The 17,253-nt window shown below is 41.3% G+C and overlaps 1 protein-coding gene across 8 annotated transcripts in view; it reads right to left on the reverse strand.

Moving 5' to 3' along the window:
* Positions 1 to 17,253, reverse strand: part of dock6 (dedicator of cytokinesis 6) — a 134,264-nt gene that overhangs the window by 99,024 nt on the left and 17,987 nt on the right. For all 8 annotated transcript variants that reach the window (XR_010003179.1, XM_062971430.1, XM_062971429.1 and 5 more), the window contains exon 2: positions 3,197 to 3,287. Coding sequence is in view for 7 of the 8 variants with exons in the window: in XM_062971430.1 (XP_062827500.1) it covers positions 3,197 to 3,287 (91 nt within the window). In the remaining variant the exon portion in view is untranslated. The remainder of the gene's footprint in view (positions 1 to 3,196; positions 3,288 to 17,253) is intronic.

Below are 17,253 nucleotides of genomic sequence, written 5' to 3' on the forward strand. Positions count from 1 at the left end.
CTATTTCTCATTTGCTCTTGGATTGTCTCCTTATACGGTAGTTGAGGCAAAAGGAGTTCAGAAACAGTCTACCACTCCTGTCTTCTGTGCAACACAAAATCATTTACTGGCTAAACTGCCACTACTCTTGTCAGAATTAGATAATGTGCCTCTGAGAGTTTATCTGTCAGTGTCACTTGCAAATTGCTGCTGTCTCACACTGCTTTGGCACATTTAGCCTTGTCCCTAACAAAATCCTGGCTGAAACTCTACTGGCACTACTCTTACCAGGAACATAACTTCCTGTGTCACTGGAGTACACAATCCCACCACCAAGCAGCTACAAGTTATTTTCTCCCCTAGAGTGCACCTGCACTGTAGATTTAATGAAGTTTAACACCACTAAATGCCATGGCTCAATACTAGGGACTTGCAATTGGGTGAGGCACATCACTCGTCAGCTGCGCTGCTGCTGCTGCTCAATCGCATAGTCGTTTCCGACTCTTCGTGACCTCATGGACCAATCCACGCCAGAGCTCCCTGTTGGCCGTCGCTGCCCCCAATTCCTTCAAGGTCAAGCCACTCACTTCAACAATACCATCCATCCATTTCGCCCTTGGTCGGCCTCTCTTCCTTTTTCCTTCCATTTTCCCCAGCATCGTGATCTTTTCCAAGCTTTCCTGTCTTATGATGTGGCCAAAATACTTCAACTTTGCCTCTAATATTCTTCCCTCCAGTGAGCAGCCGGGCATTATTTCCTGGATGATGGACTGGTTGGATCTTCTTGCGGTCCAAGGCACTCTCAGGATTTTCCTCCAGCACCAAAGTTCAAAAGCGTCTATCTTCCTTCGTTCAGCCTTCCTTATGGTCCAGCTCTCGCAACCATAAGTTACTATGGGGAATACCATTGCTTTGACTATGCGGACCTTCGTTGCCAGTGTGATGTCTCTACTCTTCACTATTTCATCAAGATTGGCCATTGCTCTCCTCCCAAGAAGTAAACGTCTTCTGATTTCCTGGCTGCAGTCTGCATCTGCAGTGATCTTCGCGCCTAGAAATATAAAGTCTGTCACTGCCTCCACGTTTTCTCCTTCTATTTGCCAGTTATCAGTTATTTGCCACTCTTCAGCATAGAAAGCTAAAGACCTTGTAAAACTACGAGTCCGAGGATTCCATAGCATTGAGTCATGGCAGTTAATGAAACTGCATTCATTCTACAGTGCAGATGAATCTTCAGTGTGAACTCAAGAAAAACAAGAAGACGCTGTGTAGAGGTGCATACAAGAACTAAAAGGAGGACAAAAGTCTCTCATAGAAAACCTCCTATAGAAAAAAGATACATAAAATGAACTGTCTTATTTTTAGGATTAAGCAAGTAAAAACATAATCATTTTAAAATACAGTAGAGTCTTGCTTATCCAACATAAATGGGCCGGCAGAACATTGGATAAGTGAAAATGTTGGATAATAAGGAATCATTAAGGAAAAGCCTATTAAACTTCAAATTACGTTACGATTTTACAAATAAAGCACCAAAACATCATGTTTTACAACAAATCAACAGAAAAAGCAGTTCAGTACACGGGAACATTATATAGCAACTACTGTATTTACGATTTTAGCACCAAAATATCACAATGTATTGAAAACATTAACTACAAAAACATTTGACTACTAAAAGGCAGACTGTGTTTGATAATACAGAATGTTGGACAAGCGGAGGTTGGATAAGTGAGACTCTACTGCACTTAAATGAATCTTAGGAGGAACTCTGTTCAATGAAGACAGAACAAGAAGCAAATCATTTAAAATACTTCTAGGTAAAGGTAAAGGTTTTCCCCTGACGTTAAGTCCAGTCATGTCTGACTCTGGGGGTTAGTGTTCATCTCTATTTCTAAGCCGAAGAGCCAGCGTTGTCCGTAGACACCTCCAAGGTCATGTGGCCGGCATGACTTCATGGAGCGCTGTTACCTTCCCGCCAGAGCGGTACCTATTGATCTACTCACATTGGCATGTTTTCGAACTGCTAGGTTGGCAGAAGCTGGAGCTAACAGCGGGATTTGAACCTGCGACCTTTCGGTCTGCAAGTTCAGCAGCTCAGTGCTTTAACACACATCGCCACCGGGGCTCCAAATACTTCTAGATGCATTTAAATTACACTTAAGAGCACAAATTGAAAACTAAAGTGTCAAAGAAATTATGTATCCTCTAGATCACTGCTAGAAAATGTATTTGTACTATTTTTAAAAATTCTGCTTTTAATACCCTATGTACTCATGCATTAGACTAAATTTTAGTATAAAAGATTCTAAAAAAAAAACCTTGGTCAAGCAATCCATGGGCCAATTTTAGTTCTGTACCTTCTTATTTAAAAAGGAACCACTCCCTTCTCTAAGTACAGTGAGAAAAGTCAAGAAATTTAGTCTGTCCTAGGAGAACGTTAAAAGGAAGTTTTGCTCTCTCTGTTGTGATGCCACTTTTGGCCTTTTTGAATGGCTGAAGAGGGAAATGGCAATGAAAGCAAGGGGCAGTTGTCCCCTGACCCTTTTCATTCTCTGCAGAATAACCATGACTTTCTCTACGAGTCATATCAAAATCCACAATTTTGGCCCCAAAACTTGCCTTTGACTTATGCATGATGTCAACTTCTACATGAGCATATAGATAAAGGTTAGGTAAAGGTTTTCCCTTGACATTAAGTCTAGTCATGTCTGACTCTGGGGGTTGGTGCTCATCTCCATTTCTAAGCCGAAGAGCCGGTGTTGTCCGTAGATACCTCCAAGGCCATGTGGCCGGCATGACTGCATGGAGCACCGTTATCTTGGAGCAGTACCTATCGATCTACTCACATTTGTATGTTTTTAAACTGCTAGGTTGGCAGAAGCTGGGGCTAACAGCGGGAGCTCACCTTGCTCCCTGGATTCGAACCGCCAACCTTTCAGTCAGCAAGTTCAGCAGCTCATTGGTTTAACCCGCTGCGCCACCGAGGGCTCCCACATGAGCATATATAGAAAAATAATTCCTCCAAGAGTATAGACAAAATCAGTGTGCCTGCTATATGATGATATAGGGGCGCATGTATGCTATAGAAATAATGTAGTCTGACATTACTTTATTTGCCATGGATCAATGCTATGTTATTAATTCCATATTATTTATTAAATGTTAGAATGTTTTCTCATTGAGACATCTCACAATACAGTGCCAGTGAACTCACCGACTGTGGAATGCCACCACGCTTCTTCGAAAGTTGCGGAGAGTTACCATATTCTCGAGATACCTGCTTCCTCACTTCAGCTGCCACTGTTCTGTGTAGGAGGAAGAAAATAATTAAATTTCTACTTTTCTGATTTTTAAACTAGAGAGGTCTCCTCCGAGAGACCTGCTTTGTTTCATTTCCTGGAAAAAGGTATAACAAAAATTGAAGCAAAAGTACCTGTGCATTCACAAATGTTATCTCTAAGTAATCTAAGTGGACAGAGAACCTTACTCCCCACCTAAAAAGTGTAAAAGTCAATTCAAGCACTTTGATAGTGAATACTTTAAAATAATCATGATGAATTATCCTAAGGTAAAGGTAAAGGTTTTCCCCTGACTCATGTCTGACTCTGGGGTGTGGTGCTCATCTCCATTTCTAAGCCGAAGAGCCGGCGCTGTCCGTAGACACCTCCAAGGTCATGTGGCCGGTATGACTGCATGGAGCACTGTTACCTTTCCACCGGAGCGGTACCTATTGATCTACTCACATTGGCATGTTTTCGAACTGCTAGGTTAGTAGGAGCTGGAGCTAACAGCGGCCGCTCACGCTGCTCCCGGGGCTTGAACCTGAGACCTTTCGGTCTGCAGTTCAGTGCTTTAACGCACTTTGCCACCGAGGCTCCGATGTATTATCCTAGGCATTCCTAAAACTCTCATGAAGCCATTTTCAATTTGACATCTTGAATAGGAATTAGGATTCCTCATCACTACATCATTAAGAGTTCCTGGGAATAGAAGCAAAACAACACCAAGAGGACCATGTAATTCCTGCACTTCAGTTACAGCATCTTAAAAGAAATTAAGTACCGATAAAGACAAACGAGTTTTGCGAACCAAATGTAAAACACCACCTTTTTTCCTTCATTTTCATTCTATTTATTTTGAAAAATAAGTGCATTTGTGTTTAAGCATATTTTTCTGGGAAGGGAATCCTTTCATTACATTCTGAAAGGGGGGCTGTGACCCAAGAAAGGTTAAAACTACTGAAGCAGGCGAACAGACAGAGCAACATTCCCAAGGTACTAAAATATTTATGTCAAATTGCAGATGATGTAAACAGGTAAGAATAATTATTTTTCTGTTGCCAAAACCCAAAAAGCAACAGCTGCGACTGCTGGAGACATTTTTATATGAGTATGACATGAAAGAAAGAAAGAAAGAAAGAAAGAAAGAAAGAAAGAAAGAAAGAAAGAAAGAAAGAAAGAAAGAAAGAGGAAGCAGAAGAAAGAAAGAAAAGGAAGCAGACTTTGAAAAGCTAAGAAAAATCAATCCCATGCTATTGTTAACTGCTGTCAAATTGACTATGACTATGATGATCCTATGAATGGGAGGAGTTTAAATACCCTAAAGGCAAATTAAGACTGAACTTTACCTAGAAGCCAAGATGACTTAAATAGAGATGGTCATATTTGTTCATATAAGGAGAATACATGAGTCCACAGATATGGTCAAATATGACAGTCTCTGTTTAAGTCATCTTGGCTTCTAGGTAGAGTTCAGGCCTAATTTGCTCTAGGACTCATGTAGCGGTCTTTTTTAGCAGATCATGGTAGCCACAGAACTCCTTTCCATGCATGTGCTTTCAGCTTGAATCCAGTTTTGTCATTAGCCACAGTATTATTCATAGTTATCCTCTACTGTATTCAGTTCCTCAAGGGCAATCTGATCTGAGAGTTTCATCTCTTGTTTCATTCTGGATTGTCTACTACGGGGCCTCCTTCTATGCACTACTAACACATGTGCTGCCACTGCTGTTGTCTTGGAGAGATCCTCTGTCAGTGTCTCTCTCAGACACACACATATACACTACTGCTGCTGCTTAGTAGGTGTTAGAGCCATCTACTGTGGTTCCTCAGCAAAACCCTGTCTAGGGAAAACCTACTAGCAGCAGCGCTGTCATCAGAACAGCTTCTTGTCTCACAGGAGTACACAACTGCATTACCACAGTAAGATAGTACCAGGGTGGGGCAATACTTTTTCATGTAGTACCACCAACCATAATGACAAGAGAAAGATTTATTTTCAGCTACGGCTCTGACAACAGAACTTCCTGGGAAAACATTTGTTCACTCTTCAATGAAAATTTGCAATTTTTTTGGGTTTTTTGTCTTGAGGGAACCCTCCACTTCCATGGCCAGTGGCTATATTAGCTGGGAGATTCTGGGAGACATTAATTCCAAACAGGAACATTTCCAAGCCATTTTCAAAACATGTACAATCAGCTAGGACATCTTCTAAGTAGAAAAGATATGACCATATGCTTCTTCAATTTAGCTCTGGAGGTTGCAGGGAAATTCATTCCCAGTTCACTGTTTGTGGACTACAAACTCGTTGTAAACTGAGTTGTTGTATGTTTTCCGGGCTGTATGGTCATGTTCCAGAAGTATTCTCTCCTGACGTTTCGCCCACATCTATGGCAGGCATCCTCAGAGGTTTTGAGGTACCTCATAACCTCTGAGGATGTCTGCCATAGATGTGGGCGAAACGTCAAGAGAGAATACTTTTGGAACATGGCCATACAGCCCGGAAAACATACAACAACCCTGTGATCCCAGCCATGAAAGCCTTCAACAACTCACTGTGGACTGCGTAGCCCAGAATGAAAAGCACATAGAAAGCTGCAATTAATTTTAGCTACATCAGAAGCAACCAGCCAAGCCGAAAAACTCAGGTTTTCTTAATCAGGCCCCATTTGACTTCAGGGTAACAACCTAGGGAAATTCAGCATGATTGCACTCCTTTTGAGCTCCACCCAAAAAGCAAGAAGTAAAGCAATGGGAGGCATCTTTCCTGTACCAGGCACAAGCAGGCACTGCAAGCTGAGTAGGAAAAAACAAGGGGGTGCTTTTCTCAGGCTTTCATAGGAGACCAACAATTAGAACTGTTGTGGAAAACTGGCAGGCATTATACTTTGTATGTTAAGCAAAAGGGAACTAGAAAAAAGTCTTTTGATTCTTTTGGAAATCAGTGAAAGAATCAAAATCTATCAATGAATCCTTTTCAAGGAACACAATTAGATATGCATTACTCAGAAAGTGGATAAATACTGCACCTGTGGCTAAGCATTTTTTTACCAACCTATAAATATGTTCAAATTATAGCCCATCATTTTACCATTTAAATTACTCTGACAGGTTATCTGACCAAAGTTTTTTTTGTGTCTTCATCCCACCTGCATATCTCTGTAGTGCGCTAAATGAGATCTGTGCATTTTTCTCAAGAAGAATTATTATATGTAAGCAGAAAGAAACCAATTCTGAATCTGGGAGATGATCAGCTATCTGAGGTCATATTCTCTTTATAGTCAGTGGTAGGAATTACAGTTGAAATTGTGCCAAACTAAGTAATTGCTATCTACAGGAATGCAATGAAAAGAGGTAAGAGAAGATTATTTCAGAACAATGCAGTAGAATAAGAAACACTGGAAGTGTATTCCTAGCATAGTTAAACCTGTACATAATTGTGAAAATTTTCCTAAGGTTCAGCAACAAAATATTTATTGTTCTGACTTATGTCAACTCTTAGGTGAAACGGTCATAGGGTTTTCTTGGCAGGATTTGTTCAGAGGAATTCTGTCATTGGCCACCTCTAAGGCCGAGACTATGTGACCTGCCCAAGATCAACCAGTGAGATTCCACGATTGAGCAGGGATTCTTGCCCAACTCTCAAACAACTGCATTGCTCTTTCTCTAATGAAATCCTACTTGAACATCACAATCTTAACACTAGTTTAAGGTGGCATGCTTTTTCTAAATCCATAACACTTTTTGAATGACCTTTTACAGAAATGTTTAATTCAACAACTCCCGTTCCTATACATGCCAAAACACTTTTGTAATTGCAAATATTAATACAGTACTTACAACTACAATACAGTGCCTTATATTTCATGTCCAGAAAGACACCATGGCAAAGAGATTGTAGAACAACTGGGCAACACCTCCCCCAACTTTCACTCAAAGCAGTTTATCAATCAGGGCAATCAGAAATGTTTAAGTGCCAGATCAGAATGAAATGAGTCCAGATAATCTAATCTATTGATGTTGTGTGGCTTCAAGTCATTTTCAATTTATGGTGACCCTAAGGCAACCTTACTTGGCAGGATTTGTACAAGGGGTTGCCTTTGTCCGTGGCTGAATGGGATTCAAACCTTTGTCGCAAGTATCATGGTTGAACACGCAAACCACTGCACCCCACTGGTCATCAATCTATCTAGAATAAAGGATTGACATATACAGAACAAATACAAACACCAGAATCTCAGGGTCCATCTACACTGTAGTATATTACTATTTGACACCACTTTAAGTGCCGTGAGCCAATGTTATGTGATCTGGGGATTTACAATTTTGTGAAACACCAGCAGTCTTTGACAGAAAAGATGAAAGATCTTGAAAAAATATACCGCCCATGACTCCATTACATTGAGCCAGGACTATTAAAATGGTGTCAAGCTGTATCAATTCTATATTTTAGATATACCCTCAGTCAGCGGAGCAACATTAATGCACTATGACTCCCGCATCTTCAGGGGAAATGTTCCCAGACTTTGCCTTTCAATGGGACTAGCATTCCCCCCCCCCCCCCATGTGTTAGAGCAGTGATTCCCAAAGTGGGCGCTACCACCTCCTGGTGGGCGCTGCAGCGATCCAGGGGGACGGTGATGGCACCTATTAGGACATGGGGGCAGGGTCAGGGGAGGGAAGTGGCTTCTTCCCAGGAGCCCGAGACAGGGCTGAGAATCTATACCTCTCCTGAGGCGCTTGTTGGGACACAGAGGGAGGAACTAGGGAAGGGGGCAGGGCCTCTTTCCAGGAGCCTGAGACAGGGTTGAGCCTCTGTATACTTCCCCTGAGGCGTTTGTTAGAACATGGGGGTGGGGTATAGAGGTTCAGCCCCATCAGGTACTTGGGAAGAGGCCCCGCCCCCTCCTCTAGCCCCGCCCCGTGTCCTAGCAGGCGCAGCAGGGCAGGGATAGAAGCTCTGCCCATCCCAGTCCTGGCCGCACATTTGTGGCCCTGGCCACCTCCCCCTCCCAGCCCTGCATCTTAGACTAGGGGAGAGGCTCAGCCCCGCCCTCTTGAGCAGGAGCCACACCCACCCCTCTAAGCCACTCTCCCCTTTCCAGGGGGTGCTGAGTAATATTTTTTCTGGAAAGGGGGCAGGAGGCCAAATAAGTTTTGGAACCACTGTGTTAGAGACTGGTACCATTTTTTGCCATAGTATTACTGTATTGGCACTGTTTCTTAAAAGCTCACTGAGGACTGGCCGTTCACGGTTAATGGACTAACACCAACCACAAACCATTATATGCTGTTTCACTTCTGCAGTTATTAACTTAAGGTCTTCTGTACAAGCTGCAACTTTTCCCAATAACTTAGTCTTATTATATAGTTTGAGAAACCCAATTTTAAAACAGCATCAGCAAAAACAATAAATTGCCTTTAAGAACATCTCATGCTGCAATGATCAAGATGAAGGCAGCTTCCCAAAATCAACAGTAAAACAATTAGAGGCAATGGAAAAAGAACAGTCACTTCTACCCTCAGGGCTGCAATTATTGGGTGATCCTCATAAGAGGGAAACGGTTCCTTTGCAAAGAAGTAGAGCTGTAAAAAATCTTAAACTTTACGCAAATATTCACTCTTTAAATCACTGTTTTCCAAACTGTAGTCTTCCAAGTATTCTGGGACTTCAGCTTCCAGATTCCCTGATCATTGGCCAAAACAGCTGGAAATTTTGGGAGTTGAAGCCCAAAACACCAGGAGGACTACAATTTGGGAATCACCCGTTTGGGTATTTTTCAAAGTTATGAAGATAATCACATAACTACGTCACCAAGGAAGTTCAATTTCTGGCTACTATAGATTTTAGCCAACAATACACTGCCGCTGTGACTGTTTCAGCCATTTATACTTCAACAAAAGCAATCTTTCTGCACACAGCATGTGAAAATAAATTTCTATTATTTGTCTTATGCCTGTTAGCTTCAATGTCAATAGATGTCCACAAAAAGGAACTTGTTTTCTTTCCTGTCCTGACACAATGCGTCCTGCTTGTTCCAACCAGGACAGAATGCTGATAACCATTACTTCAAGTTTTGCAATGGAAGGCCAATAAGAGTGCCATTCATGTAATTTCATTCATTATAATTTTTATATTATTTTATGATTGATACATTGATATGTTTAGAACCAGGTTCTCCCATGGAAATTTTCATGTCTATAATAAAAAAGAGTGAGAGTGAATGTTTGCCAGGTTCAGCAACTGCTGCAAGACTATAGTACAGGAAGCTATCCTTATTCTTTCTGCTTCTAGTACCAAATTTTCTGTCAAAATAATTCCCAAGAACACATTCACTTTGCGAACTGAGAACTATATTACTTTTCTTTGCTATCTTGGTATTCAGGTTAACACTTCTGCAACTACAGCTGTATCTCTTCCTATTCCAATCTCCATTTTCCATCCAACGTATACTGTATTTCATCTCATAATAGTTTCAGCCCCCCCCCCCACCTTTATGGGGGGGGGGGGGGGAAGTGGCTGGCAACTATTATGCAGGAAAATATGGGTTGTGCGCCAGCAAGTGAGACCTAGATAGCCTCCTTTGGCTACTAATAGCTGAAGGAGACCCCATAGGCCTCGCCAGCATGGGAATGGGTGGGGCCTTAGTGTTTCCTTTGATTTCTTGAGCAATGATGGGAGAGTTCTCCTTCAGATATTGGCAGCTGAAGGAGGCTGCATAGGCTTTGTTCGCCGGCATGTTGCTCATATTTCCCCACATAATCGTCATAGCACCCTTTCTGCCCAAAAAGAATGCCAATAGGCTTTGCCCACAGGCCATTTGGGCGAGGAAAGGCCTATGGGGTTTCCTCCAGACGCCCCATAGCTCTCCCTGGCATGCGCATGCCCACCAACCAGAGCTAGGAAGCCTCCCTCAGCTGGTGGTAGCCGAGGAAAGCCTCCTAGCTCTCGCACCTTCACCCACCTGCATGCCCACCCCTTGGGAGTTATGGGGGGGGCTGTTCCGAGGGACAGGCGAGTGGGCAGGGGTGTGACTATTATGCAATGCATTCAAAAGGACCTTAACTGAGACCCCAAAAGAGGGAGTGCAACTATTATGCAATGAAATACAGTATTTGCTTCCAACTAGGCTGCTTAACAAAATGGGCAGATGTACCACTAAATCCACTAACAAGATCAAAGGGCATTTGGAGAGGAGGGAACGGAAGCAGAAGGTTGTAAATAAACCTTAATTAAGAGAGAACTTTGCAGCCAACAAGGAAACACGCAAGGCCTTAAGGCTCTTGGGAATTAATCCAGGAAACTGCCTCACCCTTTCCTTGAGCTAAGGAAATGGCTTTATCGGCGGATCCATAATGAACAATGCACACAATTCTTGACCGAGAGAAAAAGCAATGTGGAGAGATGAGTGGAATTACATCACAGTTCATCAACAGTCTGAAAGGCAGGGTCATCCACCAGCACAGAACCACCATAATCCCAATTATCCTGTGCCTCTGAAGAGGAAACAATGTCTTGACAAAAAAGACAACGGCAATAAAGCGGAGATAATATACGGCAAAACGGAGCCCCGGTGGTGAAGTGCGTTAAAGCACTGAGCTGCTGAACTTGCAGACTGAAAGGTCCCAGGTTCAAACCCCGGGAGTGGCATGAGCGGACGCTGTTAGCTCCAGCTCCTGCCAACCAAGCTACTGCTCCGGCGGGAAGGTAAAGGCGCTCCATGCAGTCATGCCGGCCACATGACCATGGAGGTGTCTACGGACAACGCCGGCTCCTTGGCTTAGAAATAGAGATGAGCACCAACCCCCAGAGTCAGACATAACTGGACTTAACGTCAGGGGAAACCTTTACCTTTACCTTATATGGCAAAACACAATGTCGTCAACACCGGAGCAGGAGGAAAGCTAAGAAAAAAAATTATAAGGGGAGGGAGCGTACATTACTCTCATACATACACACCTATTAAGAATCCATCCCTAACATTTTGTTGAAGCCTTACACTTCAGGCAGGTTCCATTTTTAGCAAGAAGTGTTAATTTTGTAAATCTGAGAGCAGAAATTGCTACTGAACTAAAAGCAAAAAGGAAAATGCAGATTCATCTCATATTTCAATGCTTGACTTCCCAAGAGAAGAGGATGTTTTTCAAGACACAAGCAGGTTAAAAAGGTAGATGTCAGGAATGCAGAATAACCAGAATCCTATAACCACCAGTGCTCACTGACATATCCCATAGAAGGATTGGGTCAAAAAAAGCAAGAAGTCTCATGAAATACCATGTACAGTGGATCCACTGGGGTTTTGTTCGAGCACCTACCTTAGATACCAAAATCCAGGGATGCTCGAGCCTCATTATATACAAGGGCATAGTAAAATAGTGCCCTTTATAAAAATGGTAAAACCAAGATTTGCTTTTTGGAATTTATTTGTGAATAACTTCAAACCACAGAAGGTGGAAATTGTGGATGAAGAATCCATGGATACAGAAAGCAAACTGTACCTCAATATTGTTTACATTTGAAGCTATATTTCAAAACGGAAGTATTTTTTTCCAGCACCAACTCAATATTTTCAATACTTGCCCTTGCGCCTTTCAAAAATATTTTACCGATTTCTGCAGCATCATACAGTTGTCTTTGTTGTTTCTAGATTTCCAGTACTGTCATCCATATCCCACTATCAAAGACAAGTCTAGTTTACATAAAATTCCCTGGGAGTGCATGAGCATGAAGTGAAACAAATACTCTACAACTAGAAAATCAAGAAAGCTACAGCAAGACTCCTTTGGCATCTGAATAGCAAATATTCTCATGTGCAATTACTTATAGACTTCACAAAAAGTCTTAATACATCACACCTGACAATTCTGGAAAACAAATCACCATCATCATCTTTATTTACACCGTATACTTCCTTTAGTCCTACTTCCTTTCTAACCCCGAGTTTTAACCTAGTGTTCATGTGGCCCGCCCTTGGTTTTATTGTTCTTTTGATCTTGTTTAATGTAGTGTATATTTTCTTTTATTGTGTTGTTTAATGTGCTATGATTTGTTGTTCTATTATATTTTGTTATATTGTATTGTTCTGGGCATGGCCCCATGTAAGCCGCCCCGAGTCCCCCCGTTGGGGAGATGGTGGTGGGGTATAAATAAAGATGATTATTATTATTATTATTATTATTATTATTATTATTATTATTATTATTCCTCAAGAACTAGGACTCAAAGCAACTTATAAATGAAGATATATATATATATATATATATATATATATATATATATATAAATAAAAATATGTAATGTGCGGTTTTACCATGGAGTAAACAACAAAACCACTGAACCAAATCACAACCGATTTGACCACAAAAGTCAGTCATCCAATTTATGTATTTCAAACAAAAATCTAAAAAAAATAATGCCCAAATTAGAGGACGAGAAAGAGCTGTTTTCCCCCTTTAGTAACGGCTCAGAAAGGTAGGCCCCACCCCTTTAGGCCTCACCCACTTTGTATCCTAGCAATTCCCTCAGCCAAAATAGCACCCAGGGCACAGGCAGAGTGCACTTAGGCCTCATCCATACTGCCTATAAAATACAGATTATCTGATTTGAACTGGATTATATGGCAGTGTAGACTCAAGGCCTTCCCACACAGCTATATAACTCAGAATGCCAAGGCACATAATCTACAGTATCTGCTTTGAACTGAATTATCCTGAGTCCACACTGCCATATAATCCAATTTAGTGTGGATTTTATACAGCTGTGTAGATGGAGCCTCATATAATCCAGTTCTAAGCAGATAATACAAGATTATAAATATAATATATAATAATTACTGTGGTATAATAATACAGAACAATATAATTTCTACAATCCGGGAAGTAACTAAAGAACATTCTGAAAACGGGAATTCCAGGCAGGAAACAATCAGGGCCAACAAAGGATTCCCCCAGGCAGGAAGTAGCCAGGCTTTGAAGCTGCAAGGCATATAAATGCTAATCAAGGGGACTAATTGCAGCATTCATACTTGCCGCACAGAGACTATTAATTGCTATTCAACTTGGGCAACCAAGGATTCCACAAGGTAGAAAGCGACTAGGCTTGCAAGCTGCAAGACTATTCAGTGCAATTCAAGCTGGCCAAACAAGGATTCCCCTACAAAGGAAGTAACCAGGCTTCAAAACAGCACTTTGATTGAGGGTGCTACTCCAGCTCGCCAAACAAGGATTCCCCTAGGTATAAGACAGCCAGGCATTGAAGCTGCAAGGCTATTCGGTGCAATTCAACCAGACCAACAAAGGATTAACCTTGGTAGAAGGCAGCCAGGCTTTGAAGCAGCAATACTACTCTGTACTATTGAAGCTGTCCAACCAACAATTCCCCTGAGTAGCAAGCAGCCAGGCTTTGAAGTAGTGAGGCTATTCATTGCAATTCTAGCAACCCCAAAAACCATTCCCTAGAACGCAAGTACTCAGCCTTCCAAGCAGCAAGCCTATTCCATTGCATTCCAGCTCACCAAACAAGGCTTCCCAAAAGAAGAAAACAGCCAGGCTTGAGGCTGCAAGGCTATTCACTGCTATTCCACCTGGCCAACAAATGATTCTCATAAGCCACAGCTACACGTGGCCGGGCACAGCTAGTACAATATAATTAAAAACATAAACAATAAAACAGAATTAAATCACCAACATTTCAAAACAAATAGAAATATGCAATATTAAGTAATTAAAAAGTAGGTTTTTCAAAGTACAAAACAGTATACAGTAGAGTCTCACTTATCCAACATAAACGGGCCGGAAGAACGTTGAATAAGCGAATATGTTGGATAATAAGGAGAGATTAAGGAAAAGCCTATTAAACATCAAATTAGGTTATGATTTTACAAATTAAGCACCAAAACATCATGTTATACAACAAATTTGACAGAAAAAGTAGTTCAATATGCAGTAATGCTATGTAGTAATTACTGTATTTACGAATTTAGCACTAAAATATCATGATATATTGAAAACATTGACAACAAAAATGCGTTGGATAATCCAGAATGTTGGATAAGCGAGTGTTGGATAAGTGAGACTCTACTGTATCACTTTTGTAACAGCCCTTTCTTTTTTAAAACCAAAAGCAAAAAATGGAAATCATCCAATTCAATCTACAGATAAAAACTCATGTCACACCTCAAGATACTTAAAAGATTGTAGTTTTAGTAATTTTTTTAAAAAGCCTGTCACATTTGGACACATATATACTCAAAAAGCCTTCTTCACGGGACCATTTAGAAACAAATTTCTGACAAGTGAAGTTTTTTAATAAACAGTTTCTAGTATTTTCAATTTGAGCCACTTCTTTTACTTCTCTCTCTAGCCAGCAAATAGCCTTCATTGGTGCCTTCAAATTGCATGTCAGCTTATGTTTGGTTGCCCCCTACATTTAATATGTTTTCTTGGCAAGGTAAACTGAGAAATGGTATGGTCAGTTCCTTCCCCTGAAATAGAATGTACGTACTTTGCTGGTTTCTAGTACTAGAGCCTCCATGAACAGGCAAGATCTGGAGCCATTAGGGCAGTGATGCCAAACTTGTGTTCCTTCCAGGTGTTCTGGACTTCAACTCTCAGAATTCTTTGCCTAGCTGGCTAGTGCTTTGGGGAGATGAAGTCTGAAACATCTGGAGGGCCACACGTTTAACACCTCTGTTTTAGGGCATTTAGAGCCCTTTGAACCTGAACAGGTTTTCCCAGATTTGTTTTTTCTTCTTCTTCCCATTTACAGATTTTTGTTTAAAACTGGGATTATGAAATATTTTCTTTTAGAATTATCAATATAATGTTTTAAACAAATGTATAACAACTATCCTCACATATTTGCATATTTGTGACAATGAACCATCTGAAAGCAAAAGTGTCACTATCTCAGTCACCTATGTTGACAATTTTGGGATATTTTGGAATTCTTAATAAGGGATGTGAAGCCTGCATCATTATTAAATTAACACGCCTTTTAAAAAGTCTTGTCATACTTGACTCTAGGACTAATCCTCTAGTATTAAGCATGTTTATCTGGAGGCCATATGTTATAAAATCCTGACAGCTGCTTCTATTATGAAAAAGCAGTTTCCGGAAAGGCTGATTTGAAGCATATAAGTATCTGCCGCTTTCCTCCCTGCAGAGCTCCAAGATATGTTTACAGCCAAAGCATCTGGACTTTCCTAGAGGAACTTATTTGGGAAATGAGTTGGCCACAAAAATTCAAATAAAGAATTACCATATATACTCAAGATAAGCCAAGTTATTAATCCCTTATTTATGAGCTGAAAAAGCCTCCCCCGGCTTATATTCAGGTCAAAGTCAAACCAGCAGCGGAGCCTGGAGGCCACAGTATGCTTTCTTTTCCAAAACCTCCCTCCTCTGCTTCTCCTCCCAGGCTGGTTATCTTATATTTTTTTGAGAGAGAGACAGAGAAGAAGTGAATGTTTTCAAAAGTGAAAGGAGAGTGTGAGAGAAACCCTTGCAAGCCAGATTGCATGGGCAGAAGGGGAAGAAAAAAAATTCTTGCAAATTTGCACGATTCATTACTATTACTATTATTATTATTACTACTACTACTACTATTATTGCAAGAACATTTGAGTCCAAAGGGAGGGAAGGAGGGAAAAGAGAGCAACAGAAGGTGTGTATTTCTTTTTATTCCTAAGGAAACAAAAATGAGGTGGGCTTTTTTGGGAGGGGGAGAGAAGTTTTAAAAAGCCTTTTATGGCTACTTTTAGAGTTTGAAAAAGGGAGAAAGAAAAGAGGTGGGAAAGGGCAGGAGAAAAGAAGACAAAGTTGTTTTTAGGGGGACTTTGCTTGCATTTCTTCCTTGGGTAAACGCATGTGTTGTGAATGAGCCTTCTGGGGTCAATGATACTACTGATAGTAGCAGGAAGAGAAGAAAGACTCCTCAGGAGCAAGACTCATTTGAGGAGTTACAGAGAAAGAGGATTAGAGAGATATTTGAGGAGTCAACAGATGAGGATTCATTTGAGGGTTTTGAAGGGAATGAGGGGCTTGAAATGGACATTGGGGATATGGTACGGGCAGAAGAGGATGACATGGAATGGACACACGCTCCAGAGGGTTGTGATGGGGAGACTGGGCTCACTGGTAGTGGGGACACTGAGGAAACATGGGGTCCTTCAGGATCAGACCCAAGGTGGTCTAATTGGAGGAGTGGGGATAGTTCCACAGCTGCGGGTAGGTCTGGGCGTCGGCAGGACGGTTCCAGCTCAGATGAGGAATGGGAGCAACCTGTGGGAAGGGCGGTGCCCGGCTCGAGTTCTGAAGACGAGTTTTAAATAAATTGAGGGCATTTTGCCATTGGGCCCTTGCGTGTGGCAAGGTGGTTGTTGGGCGCCATTGGGTTTCGTTTTCGTGTTCCTGAAAACTGTGCAACGGATGTAAGTTTATTCCGGGTTACTTCTACAACGGGGGCTGGAACTGTGTGGGTTTTCTTTAGACTGCATTGTGATTACTGTCTGCATTAGTTCGCCTCCGTCGTTTTGGCTACCCATTGACGAGGACTTTGCTGTGACGACTTCTCATCTTGGACCTTGGACTGGACATTGTTTTGGCATTACTCTTCGCTCCCTATTCCGGCTTGGCCTCTCTGGATAATCCGGATTATACTCCGGTTTGGTTTTTTGGAGTTTTTTCAGTTTAAATGTCTTTTTCAAACTGAAGTTTAAGTGTTGCAAGCTCCTGTGTTTGTTTTATGAGCTTTTTTGAGTTGTTTATACAATAAACTGTATTTCCAATCATTGGCTGGCGTCTGACCTTGACAGCATGCCCCAAAGCTTCTAAATATTTATATAGATGTTCCCCCTACAAATACATTAATATATGAATTTTCCCCTCATATGTTTACAGGTCTTTGCAAATCCTATGTAAATATAGATAACTAGAGATTTCCATGTACCTGTATATCTGTTCCTATATGTATACATTAATTTTATATATGAAT

Source organism: Anolis carolinensis, chromosome 2 (genome assembly GCF_035594765.1).
Source record: "Anolis carolinensis isolate JA03-04 chromosome 2, rAnoCar3.1.pri, whole genome shotgun sequence".
NCBI lineage: Eukaryota > Metazoa > Chordata > Lepidosauria > Squamata > Dactyloidae > Anolis > Anolis carolinensis.